The sequence below is a fragment of the Mixophyes fleayi genome, chromosome 7 (assembly GCF_038048845.1).
Source record: "Mixophyes fleayi isolate aMixFle1 chromosome 7, aMixFle1.hap1, whole genome shotgun sequence".
Lineage (NCBI taxonomy): Eukaryota > Metazoa > Chordata > Amphibia > Anura > Limnodynastidae > Mixophyes > Mixophyes fleayi.
Genome location: NC_134408.1, coordinates 10,795,389 through 10,814,910, shown reverse-complemented (window position 1 = coordinate 10,814,910; position 19,522 = coordinate 10,795,389). Strand labels below are relative to the sequence as shown.

General features: G+C 36.5%; 1 protein-coding gene across 1 annotated transcript in view; it reads right to left on the bottom strand.

Annotated features, from left to right (window-relative positions):
* Positions 1-3,005: 3,005 nt before the first annotated feature.
* The window catches only part of LOC142098452 (uncharacterized), a 53,255-nt gene continuing 36,738 nt past the window's right edge, over positions 3,006-19,522 (bottom strand). Inside the window, exons 8-9 of the mRNA XM_075181298.1 lie at positions 12,173-12,520; positions 3,006-3,394 (exon numbers count right to left, since the gene is read on the bottom strand). Of these exons, the coding sequence (XP_075037399.1) occupies positions 3,006-3,394; positions 12,173-12,520 (737 nt within the window). The remainder of the gene's footprint in view (positions 3,395-12,172; positions 12,521-19,522) is intronic.

Sequence of the window (19,522 nt, the reverse complement as noted above, 5' to 3'; positions counted from 1 at the left end):
ATCACTCATCTCCTGATATACTCTGTGCTGCTGGAGGACCCTACTCCTTCCACCATATAACTCTCAGTCTGTGGCTTCCTGCTGCCTCCATTCCCCTCCTCACATCATGTAACTGCCCCTGTCACATGCAGCCCTGTCCCCACTAACACATCACTCATCTCCTGATATACTCTGTGCTGCTGGAGGACCCTGCTCCTTCCACCATATAACTCTCAGTCTGTGGATTACTGCTGCTTCCATTCCCCTCCTCACATCATGTCACTGCCCCTGTCACATGCAGCCCTGTCCTCACTAACACATCACTCATCTCCTGATATACTCTGTGCTGCTGGGGGACCCTGCTCCTTCCACTATATAACTCTCAGTCTGTGGCTTCCTGCTGCCTCCATTCCCCTCCTCACATCATGTCACTGCCCCTGTCACATGCAGCCCTGTCCTCACTAACACATCACTCATCTCCTGATATACTCTGTGCTGCTGGAGGACCCTACTCCTTCCACCATATAACTCTCAGTCTGTGGCTTCCTGCTGTCTCCATTCCCCTCCTCACATCATGTAACTGCCCCTGTCACATGCAGCCCTGTCCCCACTAACACATCACTCATCTCCTGATATACTCTGTGCTGCTGGAGGACCCTGCTCCTTCCACCATATAACTCTCAGTCTGTGGATTACTGCTGCTTCCATTCCCCTCCTCACATCATGTCACTGCCTCTGTCGCATGCAGCCCTGTCCTTACTGACATAATCACATGAATGGATGGATCATTGTCTTCCACAAGATCTTTTTTGAATAGTAGCTTCTGTGAGCATTCTGATGATCTTATTATTACAGATTGTTCGATCTCCACCTACATGAAAATCAGGGAGTTACTGGATGACAAGGGGATGAATAGTAAATACAATAACATGCTCAGACAATAGCCACAGTTCAAAAAGAGAAACAGCGCTTTATAATTTATGTTCCTTTGGGGTTGACTGCTGATCCACATTTGAGACAGTGGGAATATGGTGCAACATAACCAGGCTATTACATATTGCTGACTTAGACCTCTAATTCAATGAAACTATATATTTTACACCTCATATATCACATTTACTAATGTGGTGTGATTGTTGTTTTGTGAAACAATTAATAGAGTTAGGGAGAGTTTTAAGTTACTCCATAGTAACACTATTGAAATACAGAGATACTACAATATTGTCTCTATAGCACTTTACAAGCTGAGCAAAAAACTTTCCACCCTACACCGATGAGCCCCATAAGGGACTGTACGCATGTGGAATTCTGTCTCAGCATTGGTCTGGGTATTGTCCTGAATACTCGCTAGGTGAAACATTCGCCCAAAGGCAGCCACTGCATGATACCAGAAGTGACATAATCATTACGTTGTTTCAGTAAGGCTACTGAGATAAGTTCACACGCTGAAAAAAGTCCTATGTAACACACGCAAAATGTATTTGTATGTGATTGACACCAAAGGCTGCCATATAAATTGTATTTTCCTGAAGAGACTTCTACTGTATAGGAGTTGTGTTTCCTAGATTGTACCCACAAAAAAGTATCTTCCTATTGTTAAGTGCGTATTGTCGCTAACCAATAACGATTGTCGAATCTCGATTTGTGTTTCCAAAGCTCAAAGATTTATTCTCAAAAGGTAGCAGAATATATTCAAGCAAAGTAATAATAAGTACAGCCGTTACTTATCGCAGGCGCTCTGGATCCAGTGTGCAGTCATTGAATCCTGAAGTCTGGGGACAAGATGTCTGAACATTAGATGTGAAGCTGCTGCTTATATGCACACAGAAATACAGTAAAACAATGCAGATGGTATAGCTTGCTTCTATTGGTCCAGGTTTCAGGAAGCTCCAAGGGGTTGTCAATTATTGGCTAGTTTAAGCTCAGGAATCCAAAGGAGGGGGTCATCTCTCCAGGGGATGAGCTCCGATCTTCCCGCCAAGATTACTTAGTCATAATAGTCCATAATTCCTTAACATTAATAACTTGCGTATGCACTCTGCGATTCCTTCGCAGAGTGAACCGGACAGTTGCAAATGCGAAGAGGATTAGTATGATACCACACATGACTAGATTCCTTTAACATGTACCATTTGTTTTACTGATATGCATATAACTTATAATATTACATATAAATACTACTATATTTCAACATAAATGACTATGTGTTGCAACTACCATTAATGTGTACTATTTTACAAGTGTGCGTGTTTGTGCGAATGTATGTAAAAGACTAAATACTGTTGTTGCCACGTGTTGCAACTGCGTACGCCCTTTTACGCCGTAGCGTGCCCTTTTACGCCGTAGCGTGCCGTACGCATCTTTTCAGACAAAGACAACCAAGTTTGCTCGATTTTATTTGAAATGACTTTATCCAATATGCTGACTTCGACACTATGATCTCAAGCTGTGAAGATTGCCTGAGGACACATCTTGAATTCTCTCTACTGTCTCCTTCTGCTACAATTAGAAGAATATCCTGTTGTGTAGTAATTCCTTGATCTGTCTCTGTCTGTTTATAAATTTATTTCACCCCCTGTAGGACAATTCTCATGAGAAGGGAGAATCAACATTTAGACAAGAAGGTTTAGCACTGAGGTATATTTAAAATATTAAAACTTTATTATACCAATTTGTTGCAGCAGAAATTTATACATAAAAGGTAAAGCTATTTTGTTGACATGGAACATACCTACATTATCCCTCACAACGTTACGTAATGAAAATTAACAAATGTAAGTGAGAGTTTATGAGGCAGATAAATTTAAGCTCTGCATGTTTTTTGTTATTTGAAGTGATAGATTACTTAGTGTTTGTGTTTAATCTTTTGTGCTAGCTGCAACAGTATAACAATTCCCTGTACACTAATTCAATTAACCGCTTCACTCTCCCGACACAAACTTGTTATAGGACCTCCCACTTCCAGTCTGGTAGATTCTTCCTCCTTTTATGTGCACAGTGTTAATTTAAATGAACTATTTCACTTTCTATATAGTTTTATCAGGTGTCTGAATTTCTGCCTCTAAATCATCATTGATAGAAGCGCCATGCCCTTTATCTGAGTCTTGTCCGACAGATAACTCATTGCTCTGTGCTTCCACCTCTGCATTATACTCCTGTTCAGGGGATTCATTTTCTGGACTTAAGATTCCATTGTTTTCCCCCAGGCTCTCTGTATCTCTTTCTTGTAGAGTCTGGACCTGCACCTGTTTCAGGACAGATGATTGTAATTCCAAACTCACTGCTGATCCTTCTGGAATCACATTTTTAGGAAATCCAAAGGTGTTGTCTTCTTCTTGCAGTGCAGTTGGATTTTGTTGGGGTGGACATTGCTCATTTTGTGAAGCATTTTGTCTTTTTGTAGTTTCTGGCGTATCTGAAACAATATTGTTAAAATGTAGTCAGTAATATAAATTGGATAACAAAAGCATAATCATCAGAATATTAAGGAATACCTGTCATTAGGTTTTACATTTTTGAATGTATTTATTATATACTGCGCTATCTCCTACTTATCATTACTTATCACCATATCCACGATTGTCCACGAGAAAACACATATGCAGCACAGTCTTCAAGTTGAGCTGTCAGCATGAGCTGTGTCAGTATATATTAAAGACATAAGAAAACCAAGTAAAACATAAGAAGGTATTACTCCAGGGCCTTTAGGCAGCTGCCTAGGTTGCCGGGTTCTAGGGGGTTTGGTCTTGGAGATAAGCTATGCAACATCTTGAAATTCTATCCAAGAATTGATGAGTGACAAAGTGATTGGAATTCACAGTTGAACAAAACTGAAAAAAAAACATCTGAAGACCGCCAGCAACAATCTTCATCTGCTACATACAAAACTGCATTTACCATCTGATTTCTCTTGACAATGTATTGTGCTGATTATATTTTTTACTACTTCATTTTGTTTATTTGCCTTGGTCCTTTCCACTGGTTCTCAAACCACTATCAAATTCCACTTTAACTATTGTCTAGTACTGTTGCTTACTATCCCTCTAATGCTTAATACTTGGAATTACTACAGCCTTCAGCCCCTACATCTCTCTTCTCTATACCCCTTGCTACTCCATTCCCTTCTGATTTACACTTATTAAAATTATTCCTGTCCTTGCTCCTTAACTATATTATTCTCAACATGTTCACAAGAAATAAGATCTTTGAAATCTTCAAATTGTCTTCTATTCTGTTAATTGCAGCCAGTGATACATGACAAAGTCCAAATCCCACCACATCTCTCTGTTATTAAAAGTATTGTGTTTGATGACTGGGTGGAAAGGAATTCCTCATTGTCATGTTTGATACCTGTCATATATTCCATACTAAATTAATTCATTTGACAATAATAGAAATGACTCCCAAACTTTAGGAGACAGCGGTAATTTATGTTGGTGCATAAGCTGCCTGGCTGCTGGGATTGGTCCATCCCTGAGAATAAAGCCAGTTTGTTTACTTAATACAGTTTTAAGCAAATGTAAAATCTATCCACACCTATAATATTGTTTTCACTGAAGAGAATATGCAAAGAGGTGATTTTAATAGTAATAGTTGTAATATAAATAGTATATTATAGTAATATTATAGAAATAATATAAATAGTAACAGTATGTTTTCTTCAGGAAAGTGAATTAAACTATCATAGCTCAATACAGATAACTATACTTTATAATGTTACAATTATCTACAGCTTGGAGCCCTGTGCTATATTTGTAGATAAGTTCAGTTATTTCCATATAATATTCAGTAACACTCACCAGTCACATGTACAGGTCCTGTGCTTCTCTCTATCGGTTTCTCAGAGCCAGGATGTTCCAGTCTGCAGATGAATTCTGCTCCATCATCTGATCTCAGTACCGGAGTGAAGGTCAGACAAGCTGTGTAGATGGTTTGTTCTCCAGACTGCTCATGTATCCTTATATCTATGTACTTGTTCTTGTCAGAACTCACAGGAATGGGTTCATCTGAGTCTTTCTGTCGCTTAAACCACTTCACGGTGTGTTTACCAACAGTATAATTAGAAATATTACACCTCAATGTGGATCTCTTGTCCAGAATCAGGTCTTCTACTTCTATTTCTCCAATTTCTGGATCAGACAGAGTTCCTATAAATGTACATACATTGGTGTATGGAGTAAGGGTTGTATATACTACACATATACATGGTAATTTCTAACACAGTTGCTCAGTGCACATGTGTACTGAGGTGTACAGCACAGAATCTCACAGATCAGTTAGCTATTCAAATAGTTGTCAACACTAAAGACATATTTGAAACAACTGACAGGGGTCATCCCATACTGCCTTTCAGCAGGTGCTTGAGGTGGTGGGGGAGATAAAATCAATTTATAAAATGCAACTCTTCTTAGTTATAGATGTGATAGTGATTAAAGGTGCAATATTTATGTGCTACATTGTATACTACACTAATAATACAAGTTTCTGTTAGTTTGTGTAAGAGATGAGAGAGATACAGTTAGTTTCCCATTGTAGCAGTAGAACCAACATTGCCCCTTGCAGTAGTAGATTTCTAATGATACAGAATATTATTGTGTTATAAATACTCCCCATCCTGCCCCCAAACTTCAGTACTAAATAACTGTATAAAGAAACATGTTCAATTTTACCTGTATTTGGAAGTTGCTGTAATTTTTCAGATGACTTATCAAAAAAAAACATATATGTATGAATGTACATAGTCACTTCATACATAAACCCCTTGTATTCATAATTTATTCCCTAATACCATTTACATTGCAGCCCTGGGAGTCATTGTTTCCCCTCCATACTTAGACAATGCCTATGAATTTTCTTTGATCTATTGGATTCTCTTTATCTATTTTATGGCTTAGATAAAGATCTAAACACATTTAAGGTCAAATACAGGAATTTCTAAAGGATCAATTTCTAACACCATTGTATATCCACCTTTTACTTGTCTTCTATGAATTGCAAATTAACATTTTCTGTTTAAAAGCGTCAGCGCCAGAACCTATTGCCACATCGTAATATTAACCGTAACCCTAATTTTAAACCTAATCCTAGCCCTAACCCTAACCCTAACGCTAACAGTAACGCTAACCCTTAGTTTGGAATACTGAGTCCTGGCATTGGCGCTTTAAAAGAGGAAATGGTAATGTCGCTATGGTAACTGACAACAGTTTGAAGTGCAGGCATTTTCTTTAGTCGCAATTAATAGAAGAGGAGTAAAAGGTGTTTCGGAAATCTTCTCTGTCTATTTCTTAAGTCTATATTTTGCTTATGTCGCTCTCATACTCTTCTGTTTTTGTTTGTAGGTATTGCACTACTAAATAATTGTATAAAGAAACATGTTTAAATATGTGGATGGATTCAGTGCTGCTGTAATCTTTCTGCCTTCACCGCACCTCACCTATTAAAATTGTACTTAAAAATGTTAAAGTAAGTATATAATAGTTGTATATAAAATCTTTAGCAGTTCCTTCCTTATTGGTGTACTGATGCATTCATATCTGTTGTGACGTTAAAACATAAAAGATAAAACAATATCTAGTGTGATATCATTTAAATATATTTTAATACAGCAGTAATGAAAACAAATGAATACAACTTGTTAAAAGACTTCTTGGGCATAGTCAAATACAGGCGGAATCCTTCCAGATTGGAAAGATGTGACACGTGACACATAACTTTGTGGTTCCCAGAATATTCACAAAGTTGTATCCTTCAGATGGAACATCAACCTTGGTGGTAGTATTGCTATATGCCTTCTGAAGCCCACAGGCCTTCTCAACCAATGCGTTTCAACCTTTTAGTCTTGGTCTTTTTCAAGGATAAAGGCCCTCATACGAAATCACTTCCTTATATACTCATGAACTCCAAATATTGCAGTTGAAAGGTCAGAGTATCATTAATATCAAATTGATTGATTATACATTGAATACTATCCCAATTTTCACTTATGAATATCATCATCATCGTCATCATCATCACCGTTTGTTTATATAGCACCACTAATTCTGCAGCGCAGTACAGAGGACTCAATCACCAGTCCCTGCCCCATTGGAGCTTACAGTCTAAATTCCCTAACATACACACACAGAGACTAGGGTCAAATTGATAGCAGCCAATTAACCTACTTGTATGAATATTCAACATTGCCATGATGTTGCTGACACCAAAATATATTAATGATATAGAATTCAAATTTATTCCGGCCCGTAGTTCAGTTATTCCATTCATGCCATTTTTAAACATCAATCCCTGTAAAAATGTTATTCAGGGACCGCCAAACTTATCCAAAAATAAAACGTACCAAATATTGCTTTTAAAATAGGATGTTCATTAATATTACTTGGAAACCAAACAGGAAATGCCTCGATGGATGTGTTCCATCGTTACTGTGATGCACTTCCGGTTTGCGTTCCACAGCTGGTAAAATCTATGCAAAACTGGATCGTTATGTAAGGGTCCCAATATTTTTTCACTATCATTTCCATTTTTTTATGGTGGTGACTATATTGTGTAATGAAGGTGAATACATAATCCTTAGAATTCTCATTATTCAAGTTCTGTGATGTATTCTTTTTGGGGATCAATAAATCTGATCATCAATTTTAATGACTTTTTCTTTAGCTTAATCTAATTCTTTTTTACTGTAACCCTTTTATAAAAATTCTCCTTTCATTTCATCCAACTGTTTTTTTTATTTGGAGTGGAGATAAAAACTTTCTCAATTCTTTTTTCATTTATTTAAATTCTAATGAAGACAACATTCAATTTACATTTTTCATCAGTCCCAAGTGTGGACCTCAATGCTAACACAGATGTCAATTTCTATCTGATGAGAGATAGTGAACAGCATGAGAATTTCCTCAAGAGTGTACCGTAAGGACAACATTTTATGGTGAAAAGGAATTCACCTTCATTACACAATATAGTCACCATCAAAAACAAATGGAGAAGGTAGTAAAAAAAATATTGGGGACAGTTACATCAGGATCCGGTTTTGCATAGATTTTACCATGTAAAGTGAAGTGAAGTTCATTTATAGAAGAGCCACTACTTTAAAGGAAAAAAAAGTCAAAGGGCCACTTAAAGTATGTGAGGCAAAAAAGCATATTAACATACAAGTTTTTTTCCGACTGTATGGGATGTAAAACTATAAAAACAAATCACCCCAAATTATCTCAATTTATCCACAATGGCATCACGTACAAAATCAAACAGTTTATGACGTGTGATACTAAAAGTTGGATTTATATCTTGGTTATATTGTTGTGGGTTATTATATGTAGGGAAAACTTCAAGACCTCTAAAGAAAAGAGTATCAGAACATCTACATAATATTAAAACGGGAAAAGAAACCCATTCTGTATGATCCAATTGAAACTTATACATAATTGTTCCATGAAAAGTATAGTTAATTTGTGGGGCATACAAACTGTTATATTTCCAATTGGAGATATAGAGATACAGAAAAAATGTTAGCTACCACTGAAATGACATGGATTTATAAAGTTAATACTTTAGTCCCATATGGACTAAACAAAAATTTTGAAGTAAAATGATTTCTAAATTAACTGTGCTGCATATGTCCCCCCCCCCTCTCCCCCCTTTTTTTGTAACTCCATCCCATTGGAAAAGGACATCCTGGAAAAGATAATTTCTAGTATGTATCATTAATGGATTTTGTACTCTTTCTACGACTGCACCCTATTTGATTGTCCTTATGTTATCTGTTTATACATTCTTGTAATACATGTCTCAGTATTATTTGTTATGCATTGAATATATCTATGTCCTATATGTTATTTATTATGGTGGTTTTATTTATGCCATTTGAAGTCACTGGCCAATTGGAATACAAATAGATAGCGGAATTATTAATTCCCACAGACACAGAAATCTCCACGCTGTATTTCAGATGGAATGCAAACCGGAAGTTACATATTGCGACTATGGACCGCAAACCGGAAGTGTGTCACAGTAGCAATGGAACACATACATCGAGGCTTTCCGAATAGTATTAATGAACATCCTATTTTAAAAGCAATATTTGGTACGTTTTATCTTTGGATAAGTTTGGCGGTCCCTGAATACATTTTTTATAGGGATTGATGTATAAAAATGGCATCAATGGAATAACCGAATTATGAGCTTGAATAAATTGGAATTTTGCATCATTAATATAATTTGGTGTCAGTACCATCATGACAATATTGAATATTCATAAGTGAATATTGGGATAGTATTCAATGTACAATTGATCAATTTGATAATTATGATACTCTGACCTTTCAACTGCAATATCTGGAGTTCTTGAGTATACAAGGAAGTGATTTCGCATGAGGGCCTTTATCTATGAAAAAGACCAAGACTAAAAGGTTGAAACGCATTGGTTGAGAAGGCCTGTGGGCTTCAGAAGGCATATAGCAATACTACCACCAAGGTTGATGTTCCATCTGAAGGATACAACTTTGTGAATATTCTGGGAACCACAAAGTCATGTGTCACGTGTCACATCTTTCCAATCTGGAAGGATTCCGCCTGTATTTGACTATGCCCAAGAAGTCTTTTAACAAGTTGTATTCATTTGTTTTCATTACTGCTGTATTAAAATATATTTAAATGATATCACACTAGATATTGTTTTATCTTTTATGTTTTAACGTCACAACAGATATGAATGCATCAGTACACCAATAAGGAAAGGAACTGCAAAAGATTTTATATACAACTATTATATACTTACTTTAACATTTGTAAGTACATTTTTAAAGGGTAAGATATGGTGAAGGCGGAAGATTACAGTAGCACTGAATTCAACATGTCTGCATAAGGCACCATTCACATTTGTGTTTAGTAAGTGCACTCCCTAAGGGGGGTAATCAGGAAAAGTATTTTACTGGAGGAAGTTTTGTTTTGTGGCACACAATATGCAGAAAATCAATGAACAGAGATACAGTATCAAGCTATGTTTTTTTGTTTGTTTTTTGTTTTCACATATGGTATATATTAGAACACAAAGCACTAATTGAAACACTTCATTGCTGACTGAAGAAGAGTTTGAGGACTCGGTTAATCATATAAGTATTTTGTTTTTTACATACTTTGGATGTTTAAGTTCACAAGACAAGTAGCGCTAAAAATTCTACTTTTTTTCTTATGACTATATTTGTTTTGAAAAGTGTGCATTCCTTTTAGATAAGTGCAGCAGCCAATTGATAGGGGCGCAGTCTAAGCTTAGTTCTCACTTATGCTCAATTTTACCTGTATTTGGCAGTTGCTGTAATTTTTCAGATGAGTTATCTAAAAAAAAACATATGTATAAATGGATACAATAAACCCCATGTAATCATATTTTTCTGCAAAATACCACTTACATTGCAGCCCTTGGAATAATTTTTCCCCTACATACTTAGAAAATGACCAAAAATATTTTTTGATGCATTATATTCTCTTTATTTATTTTATGGCTTAGATGAAGATCTAATCACATTTATGGTCACATGCAGAAATACAGAAATTTCTAAAGATTCACACTCTTTCCAGCACCATTGTATGTCCAGATATTTGGATAAAGCTTCAGTGATCCAGACATTTCCAATAACAATGGGGCATCCAATGGTCCCTAAAAAGACTTTCATGTGTCATTGAAAAATGATTAAAGTAGAAATGAATGGATGTGTGTCACTGAGGAAGCTATCTGTATTCACAGTAATCCATTCGGGTTTTTCAGCTTTGTTTTGAATTATTGAACAATTAATATTGAAAAATATTTATATATATATATATATATATATATATATATATATATATATATATAGACCAGAACTTTAAAGCATAGCTGAAGCCCAGATTATATATGACACAAGTATCTGTTCCCACTCCTGCCCTTTCCCGGTACCCCCACTGCTATAGATACACATATATACTTACCGTATTTTGTTTCCTATGAATAATGCAATTCAGGTCAGTAAATTTTCATTATTTGACATTATGAATGTTATTTATCTATTTTATTGAATACTATTTTATATTTTTTTCCTTGATAATGACTATCATGGAGATCAGAACTCTAAAGCATTGCCTTCCCCACATTGTTAATAACAAATGTACCTACTCCTGTCCACACCTTTCCGAGACCTCTCTGCTACAGAGAAGTCACTGATCATTGTTAGAAAACTAAAATCAGAGATAATAATCTTATATATGTTCATCTTTTAAAAGAGAAATATTTTTAAAAAGATAGTAAATTCTTCACTAATGTTTTCAGATGTTGCTAGTAAGTTTGTGAAACCTTCAGAATTTTCTTTATTTCTGCATAAATTTGACATTAAGTGTGTTCAGATCTTAATGAAAGTTATAAAAATAGATAAAGAAAAATAAAATAGCACACAAAATTATACACTTTTTCATTCATTCATCAAAATTGTCCAAAATGTAATTTATTTGTCCGAAAAAGAATGTGAACCTGTGCTTTCTGGAACTAGTTTGACCACCTTGCTCAGCAATGACTTCAATCTTTGCTAGCAAAAAATATAGCTTAGTAAGTCTTCATCCATAATTATAAGTATTGTACATCTATTGTAATGGATAATATTTATATATTTCTGTGTATAAGGCTGTCACAGAGACGAGAAGTTTAAAGCATCCCCTAGCCCCAGAATAGTTGTAACAAAAGTAACTTCTCCCACTTCTGTCCTTCCCCAGGAACCCCATTGCTACAGTTAAATCATCTATATATAGTGATCAAATAACAGTATGTAGGGGATATACTTATATCATATTATGTTTCCTTTCAAATACTGTAATACAGCTTAGTAAGTCATAATCTTCATTTTCATTATGAATATTGTGTATCTATTTTATTGAATATTATTTTATATTTTTTTACGTGTATATGAATGCCATGGTGATCAGAACGCTAAAGCATTGCCTTCCACCAGATTGTTTTTAATAGATGTACCCGCTCCCATCCATGACTATCTAATACCACTCTGCTACAGAGAAATCAATGATTTTAGTTGGCTAAGTAAAATCAGAGAAGCCCAGAATGGTCTGATGTATAAAAATTCTTCATAATGTTACAATTAGCTACAGCTTGGAGCAGTGTACTGTATTTGTATATAAGTTCACTTACATCCATGTAATATTCAGTATTACTCACCAGTCACATGTACCGGTCCTATGCTGCTCTCTATCGGGTTCTCAGAGCCCGGATGTTCCACTCTGCAGATGAATTCTGCTCCATCATCTGATTTCTTTACTGGAGCAAAAGTCAGACAAGCTGTGTAGATGTGCTGGTCTCCAGACTGCTCATGTGTTATTACATCTACGCACTTGCTCCTGTCATAACTCCCAGCAATGGGTTCATCCGAGTCTTTCTCTTGTTTAAACCATTTCACTGTGTGTTTGCCAACAATATAATTAGAAATATTACACCTGAATGTGGCTTTCTCATCCAGAATCAGATCTTCCACTTCTATTTCTCCAATTTCTGGATCAGGCAGATTTCCTATAAATGTGCAGACATTGGTGTAAGAAGTAAGTATTGTATATATACTACACATGTACATGGTCATTTCTAGCACAGTTACTCAGTGCACATGTGTACAGGAGGTGTACAGCACAGAATCTCACTGATCATTTAGCTATTCAAGTAGATCTTCGTGCTGAAGTCATATTTTAAATAATTCCCCTGGGTCCGCCCATGCTGTCTTTCTGAAGGATTTTGGGGATTGTGTGGGAGTGGAAAATCAATTTATAGTGATTAAAGGTTCAGTCTGTATGTGCTATATAGTACACTACACAAATACACAGTTCTTTTAGTTTGTGAGACAAATGATAAATACATAGTTTCTCAGCGTGGTAGTGCAAACATGATTGTCCCCTAATCATGGTTCTACTGTCACAAGGGGACATAATATAATTAACAATAACAATACTTCCCCCACCTCCAATCTCCAGTTTTAAATCACTGTTTAAAGTAGAGATTGGCGCTGACCAACGTGCTTTGGTTTTGGATGTGGTTTTAAGCTTAAGATGAAAGGTTTTGGTTTTGGATCTGGATTTAATTAAAATTTTTGAAAAATAGGTTAAATGTAGTGATTTTTAGCTGTTTTTGCTCCTACATTATTATGTATATTATTAACATTCATATACAGCCATTTGCAATCTAGTTTCTAATGATCTCTTCACAACTGTCTACATTTTCACCAATTTTGGCCAAAGGCTGCAGCAAGCTGACTGGCTAAAATTAGTGACAGAGCAACGACACAAATACATGGCAATTTAATAAAAGACACAATACCTAGAGACACAGCAGTGGGCATAAATTATCTTCATGCGGTCGCTGAATACCGGAAATGACATTCCTGAGTTTTTCAAACAGATTGACACCAGTATATTTTTTAGTAAAGCAATGATACAAAGTCTAGCTTGCCTGTGAAATGACCTGGCATTGTGTCCTAGTACTACTACTATGCTGAAAGGATGAGGAGGAGGATAACAACCAACCAAGTTTTGTATGCAAAGCATGCTACAATCCCTATGAAACATAGTGACAGAGGACTGGCTGACAGTTTGGTCATTTTAGACAAGTAGATAGACCTAAAAGGGGTACCCACGCACACAATATTTTGAATGTTAGATAGCAAGCCTCATGGAAAATTAAGAGGCAGTAATCGGAGTTCATTCAATGTTTTTCTCCTATATTTCTATTTATAGCACCAACATTCATTTGCAGTCTAATAATCTCTTCACAACTATCCAAATTTTCACCAATTTTGGCCAAAGTCTGCAGCAAACTGGCTGTCTAAAATTATTGACAGAGTAGAATCCAAAATACATGATAGTTTAATAAAAGATACAATCCCTAGTAGCACTGCAGTGTGCATAAAGTATCTACATGTGTTTTGAGTTTAAAATGTCAATCTCGATAGGTCTTTATGGCTAAGCTCAAGTGTAGAATATGAACTAGTGTGGTTGGTTCTGGACGCCCTGAAAGGGTGGGTCTCCTTGGTGTTTGGAGCCCAAGGTGCCTATGCACAAAAAAAGTGTAGTGGAACTTTTAAAGTGATAGTAACTCATTTGACCAATGGTTGATATATAGAGTCAGGAGCAACAAGCCACATGACAAGTGACAGATTTCTTTACTGAACTTGATATGAAATCTATCTTGCAGATGTCACTGCGAAGGGTATATGGCACGGTCTGCTAATATGTTCCAATGCAAATGGCAGTAATTTACCAATACCAGTAACAGATGTATTATATGATCCCAGATTGGAAGGCGGACTATTGTCTGTAAGGTGCATGGCGGCTAAAGGCCATGTTATCAACTTCCAAGATAACATGTGCATCATCCAGAATGGATGGAAAGTATTAGCTACAGCCAAAGCGGAAGAACACCTGTATCATCTTGACATTGCAACACAGCAGGTGAGATTAAACACACACAGACACAATGACTGTATTCATGTGTGGCACAGATGACTAGGACACAGCACTAAATAACTGCAAAAGAGAGACCTAGCAGGGGATACACACTGATACTACAGAAACAGGCAGAGGTCATTTGATGGACAGTGGTAGAATGCATAGTTAGACAAGCCAAGCTGCAGAACGACTTCATGGAAAAACAAATTATTTTGGTGGGGCAATAAGGCTGGTAAGTTGTTAACCAATCTGCCCAAACCCAAAAGCAAAGAGGCCATATAGTAGCCCTTAAATTATCATCTGCTCCAGGGCTCCTCACCAACTCGGAAAAGATACTTGCAGCTTTTCAGGATTATTATTTTGAACAATATAGAGGTAGCCATCAAATAATATCTAAACTCTAAGCGAAAGCAAAACTCCCCTTAACACCAGATCAGAGAACTCTTGGTGGGAGGGATATTACGCCTCAAGAGGTAGAGCTCGCAATTAAAAACTTGAAGCTTCATAAAGCACCAGCCCCGGACGGTCTTATCGCAGTATATCATTCGGGGGGAGATGTGGTCCCCATTCTGTAGGAATTATATTGCATGCTCCATAGAGACCGCCCATCCTATCCCTCCTTCAACATGGCTCAAATAGGCCTTATCCCCAAACGTGGTAAGGATTCCCAAATGGAGGGGTTGTACTGTCTAATTACCCCTTTTAAATCTAGACTACAAGTTGATGGCCAAGATTATGGCTGAAAGGCTGCAGACTATCCTCCCACACCTGCTCACTCCCCCCATCAGCTGGGGTTTGTTAATGGCTGACACTTGGTCAAAGGCGTGCGATCGGTGATCTCGGTGGTTGTGGCATCCACTTCTAGCTCCACATCTAATATGCTTCTCAGCGGAGATGTTCAGAAGGTGTTTGAATTTGTGGCCTGGCCATTCCTCCACGAGGTCCTCTCACATATACATTTTAACAATGATTTTAGAGCTTTGATTGCTTTCTTCTATGCTTCCCTTACTACATCACTGTTGGTTAATGGCATCACGGGTCTGCCTCTGACTATGTCTAGATGCACACGTCAGGGGTGCCCTCTTTCCCTCTTGTGGAACTACAAGTCCCAGCCAACCCAGGCCATCTATGATAAAACATTTAGTTAGGCGTATATATTTATTTAATTGTGTAGTATTTTATTATATTTTTTGACAAATTTATATTGGATTTGGCCATAACTGTGTCTGAAGATGACACTGTTACTACTATTAAGGTTTAGATATATCTATTTTCAGTATTTACCTACTCACTATTTATAAGAAATTTCTATTTTGTATTTTGTATGTGTTTATACATATAATATAATTCTTTGAGTATGCGTCGCTTTTTTAATAGGAGGGCACTAGCAAGTTAACTTTATAACAGTATTATTGATACCGGCATTACTGATTACTGAGCACTATAGATTTTAATTAATTTCCTTTTTTTTTTACATACTGTTGTTCTTCTCTTCTCTAGCTTCGGTCATTACCAGAATTAGTTACTTCATTTTAGTATGAATTGTTTTTTGTTTATGTACTTTTAATTTAACACCAGCTGTCCAAAAGTGAAATTGATTGATTGATGCGTTTTGGGATTCCTTCCCCTATTTAAAGATAATCTAAACAGTGAGAATGCATCCACTTTCGCTTTGAGAAAGTCTCATTTCAAGAGATGAAATTCTTCAGCCAGTTTTGCCTTTCTGACACACTACGGATTTGAGGACCCTCGTATATATGGTTACTATACTGCTGGGAACTGATTTCATGAAGAACCAGTAGACTCCAATTCTTTTTCTGTCCAGGCAGAATAACTCTGTGCGCACCACTCCACTGAGTAGAGCTACAGCCGGAGAGCGGTGGGAGGATGAAAATACCAGGGTGGTTGTAAGTGTTTACTAATTCGGCCCTCCATATATATTACATCTGGACATAAGCAGGCTTGCTAATCTGAACAACATCTATTTATTTGTTTGCTGTTGATTCCATTTGGAGAAGCATTCAATTCATAGGAGATAAGTGGAATTGGGAGAGAACTCCCTTATATCAATTAACATTGATTTTCTATTACCCAGCACTTCTGAGGGTCACATCCGTCTAATATAATATAATATATATATATATATATATATATATATATAAGGCAATCATCACTGACCAATTTACAGCAATTTCATTTTTATTTTGAGCTATTTATTAATTTTATATCTATCGGCTGGTATTGTGTGTTCTTTTTATAGAGATTCATTTTATTGTGATGGATTATTAAAATGTATTTTATAACATGTCTGGAGTGACCGTTTTATGTATTCTGCCTTGGTTTCTTGATAGAAACTAATATCTGATTTAACATAATATATATTATTTTTTTATAATTTATAATTTTGACACCTACTGATTTATACTATGCCCTTCCACCACATAGTGCAAGCTTCACACAACTCTACATTACACAATAGCTGGGAAACACACACACACACACACAATAACTTGTATATTTATAAAACAGTCAATGAATGTAATGTATTGTATAAACATCTATGCTATACCACCTATGTTAATAAAGCAAACAAAATCTGTTGCGTTTGTATAATATACTCTTATACTGTTTTAAAATATATATAAGTTTTACAATTAGAATGCTAATTAAGAATACAAAACATTTTAAATGAATCTACACCTTGTGTGCAGTTTTTCTTGAATATATAAGTATAAGTTATTATATAAATATTGGTCCTGTGTATTTAGGAAAATAAAAACTCTATTCCTTAGGTTAAATCAGAATTACCTTTGCGAGGAGTTGGTTAACAGTAATAGTCATAAATAACATTATTAAATGGTCATCCATACATTTGCCGGAATATTAGGACCCATACATCCCCTAGTATCACCCTTTTACAGTGATGTATAAAACTAAAGTACTGTTTATACGGTGATCAGATTAGAGACTTAACACCCCACTGTATAGAGAAATCACAGACCATAGATAGCAAAGTAAAATCACTGAAGCCATGAATGGTTAGAATATGGCCCTGGTCTTGTAGTTACATTCCACTATACCTTGCAAATCTCTCTAGGGGGATGCAATTGCTGGAGGAAGGGTGCAATTGTTATTTCCTATTTAAGGGATTTACTAACAAAGTGATATGGATAAACACAGTTACACAACCATTGAAGAACTTGAGGATCACCAGTAAAAATCTTCATCTGCTACATCCAAAATCTACATCCATTCTCCATCTTTGCCCTAAACAGTGAAACTTGCTGAACTTTTTTCACTATTTTCGTTATTTATGTGTCTTGGATCCTTGTTACCCATTATCAATCCCCAATATGTTTAACAATTGTGTTTGTTTTCTATCACTCTATGGCTTTAGACTTAGAATTACTACATTATTCACCCCCTGAATGGCACATCTCTGTCCATATTGTCCCCTTACTACTACATTCCCCTCTAATTTACATTCATGAACTTCTTTCTTATCTTTGTTCCTCAACCACAAAATTCTCAGTATATCTGCAAGAAATAAGACCGTTGAAATCTTTCAATCATCTTCTCTACATCTCAATCCTTCTATTCCTTTTAGCTGGTGATATATGACAAAGCCCAGAAGCCCACTACATCTCTCTGTTATTGAAAGTATTGTGTGTGATGACTGGATGGAGAAGAATTCCTCGTTGTCACGTCTGCTAACTGTCATATGTTCCATCCTACATTAATTCATTTGAACCATAGAATAAAGCAAAGTCTGATCAATTCATGCCCCAAATGTTTCCAGTGTGATATTTCCACGACAATACCTATCCACATGTCAGCTGACAGTGCTTACCTGAATCACCTTTTCCTATAGCTGTGATCCCCCTTTACTAAGTGTTACTTTGTCCACTGGACAAAGTGATGTAGAATTCAGGAGACAGTCAGTCTAATCTAGGAGTCAGCAGAATTAGTTTAAGAGCTGGTCAAGATGTACAGAAATTGACAACAAGGGAAATTACTCCCAAAACTTAGAGGCCAGCAGTAATTTATTTGGTGCATCAGTTACCTGGCTGCTGAGATTGGTCCGTCCCTGAGAATAAAGCCAATTTGTGCTATTAATACAGTTTTAAGCAATCGCAAATCTGTCTACACATATAATATTGTTTTCACCGGGGAGAAAATACAAAGAGGTGATTTCAATACTAATAGTAATAATATAAATAGTATATTTTATATTTTATTTATATTTATATTTTCTATATTTTAAAGTATATATATGGCATACAGATGGTAGTTGGAGTAAGCTGTACACTGGCTCAGCTCTTTGCCCAAGCTCCCACTTTTCCTTATTCTCACAAATAAAAAGCATTGGGTATTTCTGAACACTGTTGACAAATGTCACAGCAGCGCTGAGGATTGACTTCATACCAAAAAAACAAGGCTGTATTTGGATCTACTGAACTACTATCTCTGTTCAGCTGTGGGACCCACAGAGCTCAACTGTCATTGCTGTATTAACATCTGTTTAGCTGCTCGCTGACCTCAGTTGTGATTGCAGTTACCATCTCTGTTTGGCTGATGGACCTTCTGCACCAAACTGTCAGCATCCTCATGGACCTTGTCATGTCAGAGCAGCAGAAACTGCCTACTCTATTAACTCATACCAGGTGGCATGGGTTAATAGAGTCTCTCCATCATGCACCTGCTCAATTTACACTCTCTCCTATTCACTGTCACCAACTTCGCTTTCTCCATCCTCCTAAGTCTCCCTACCCTATTATGATTTACCCTTCATTACATTCTTTGTCACTAGTCTGCACACATGAGGTGTTATGTCTCCTGCACTCACCACACTCACCAGCTTACATAGACAGTGTCACGAACAGCTTCTGTGACTTTGGGTGTTTACTGTATGAGTTTACATGATTCCAGCACTCAGTCACTCTCTATCTATCACACAGGTTATAGACCTGCAGATTCGCCCCACAACAGCGCTCTCACACCCCCGAAAAACTTCAGGTTTGCCACCACCTATTGAATATGGGCAATAGGACCCCAATATACTGTCCCACACTGCCACACA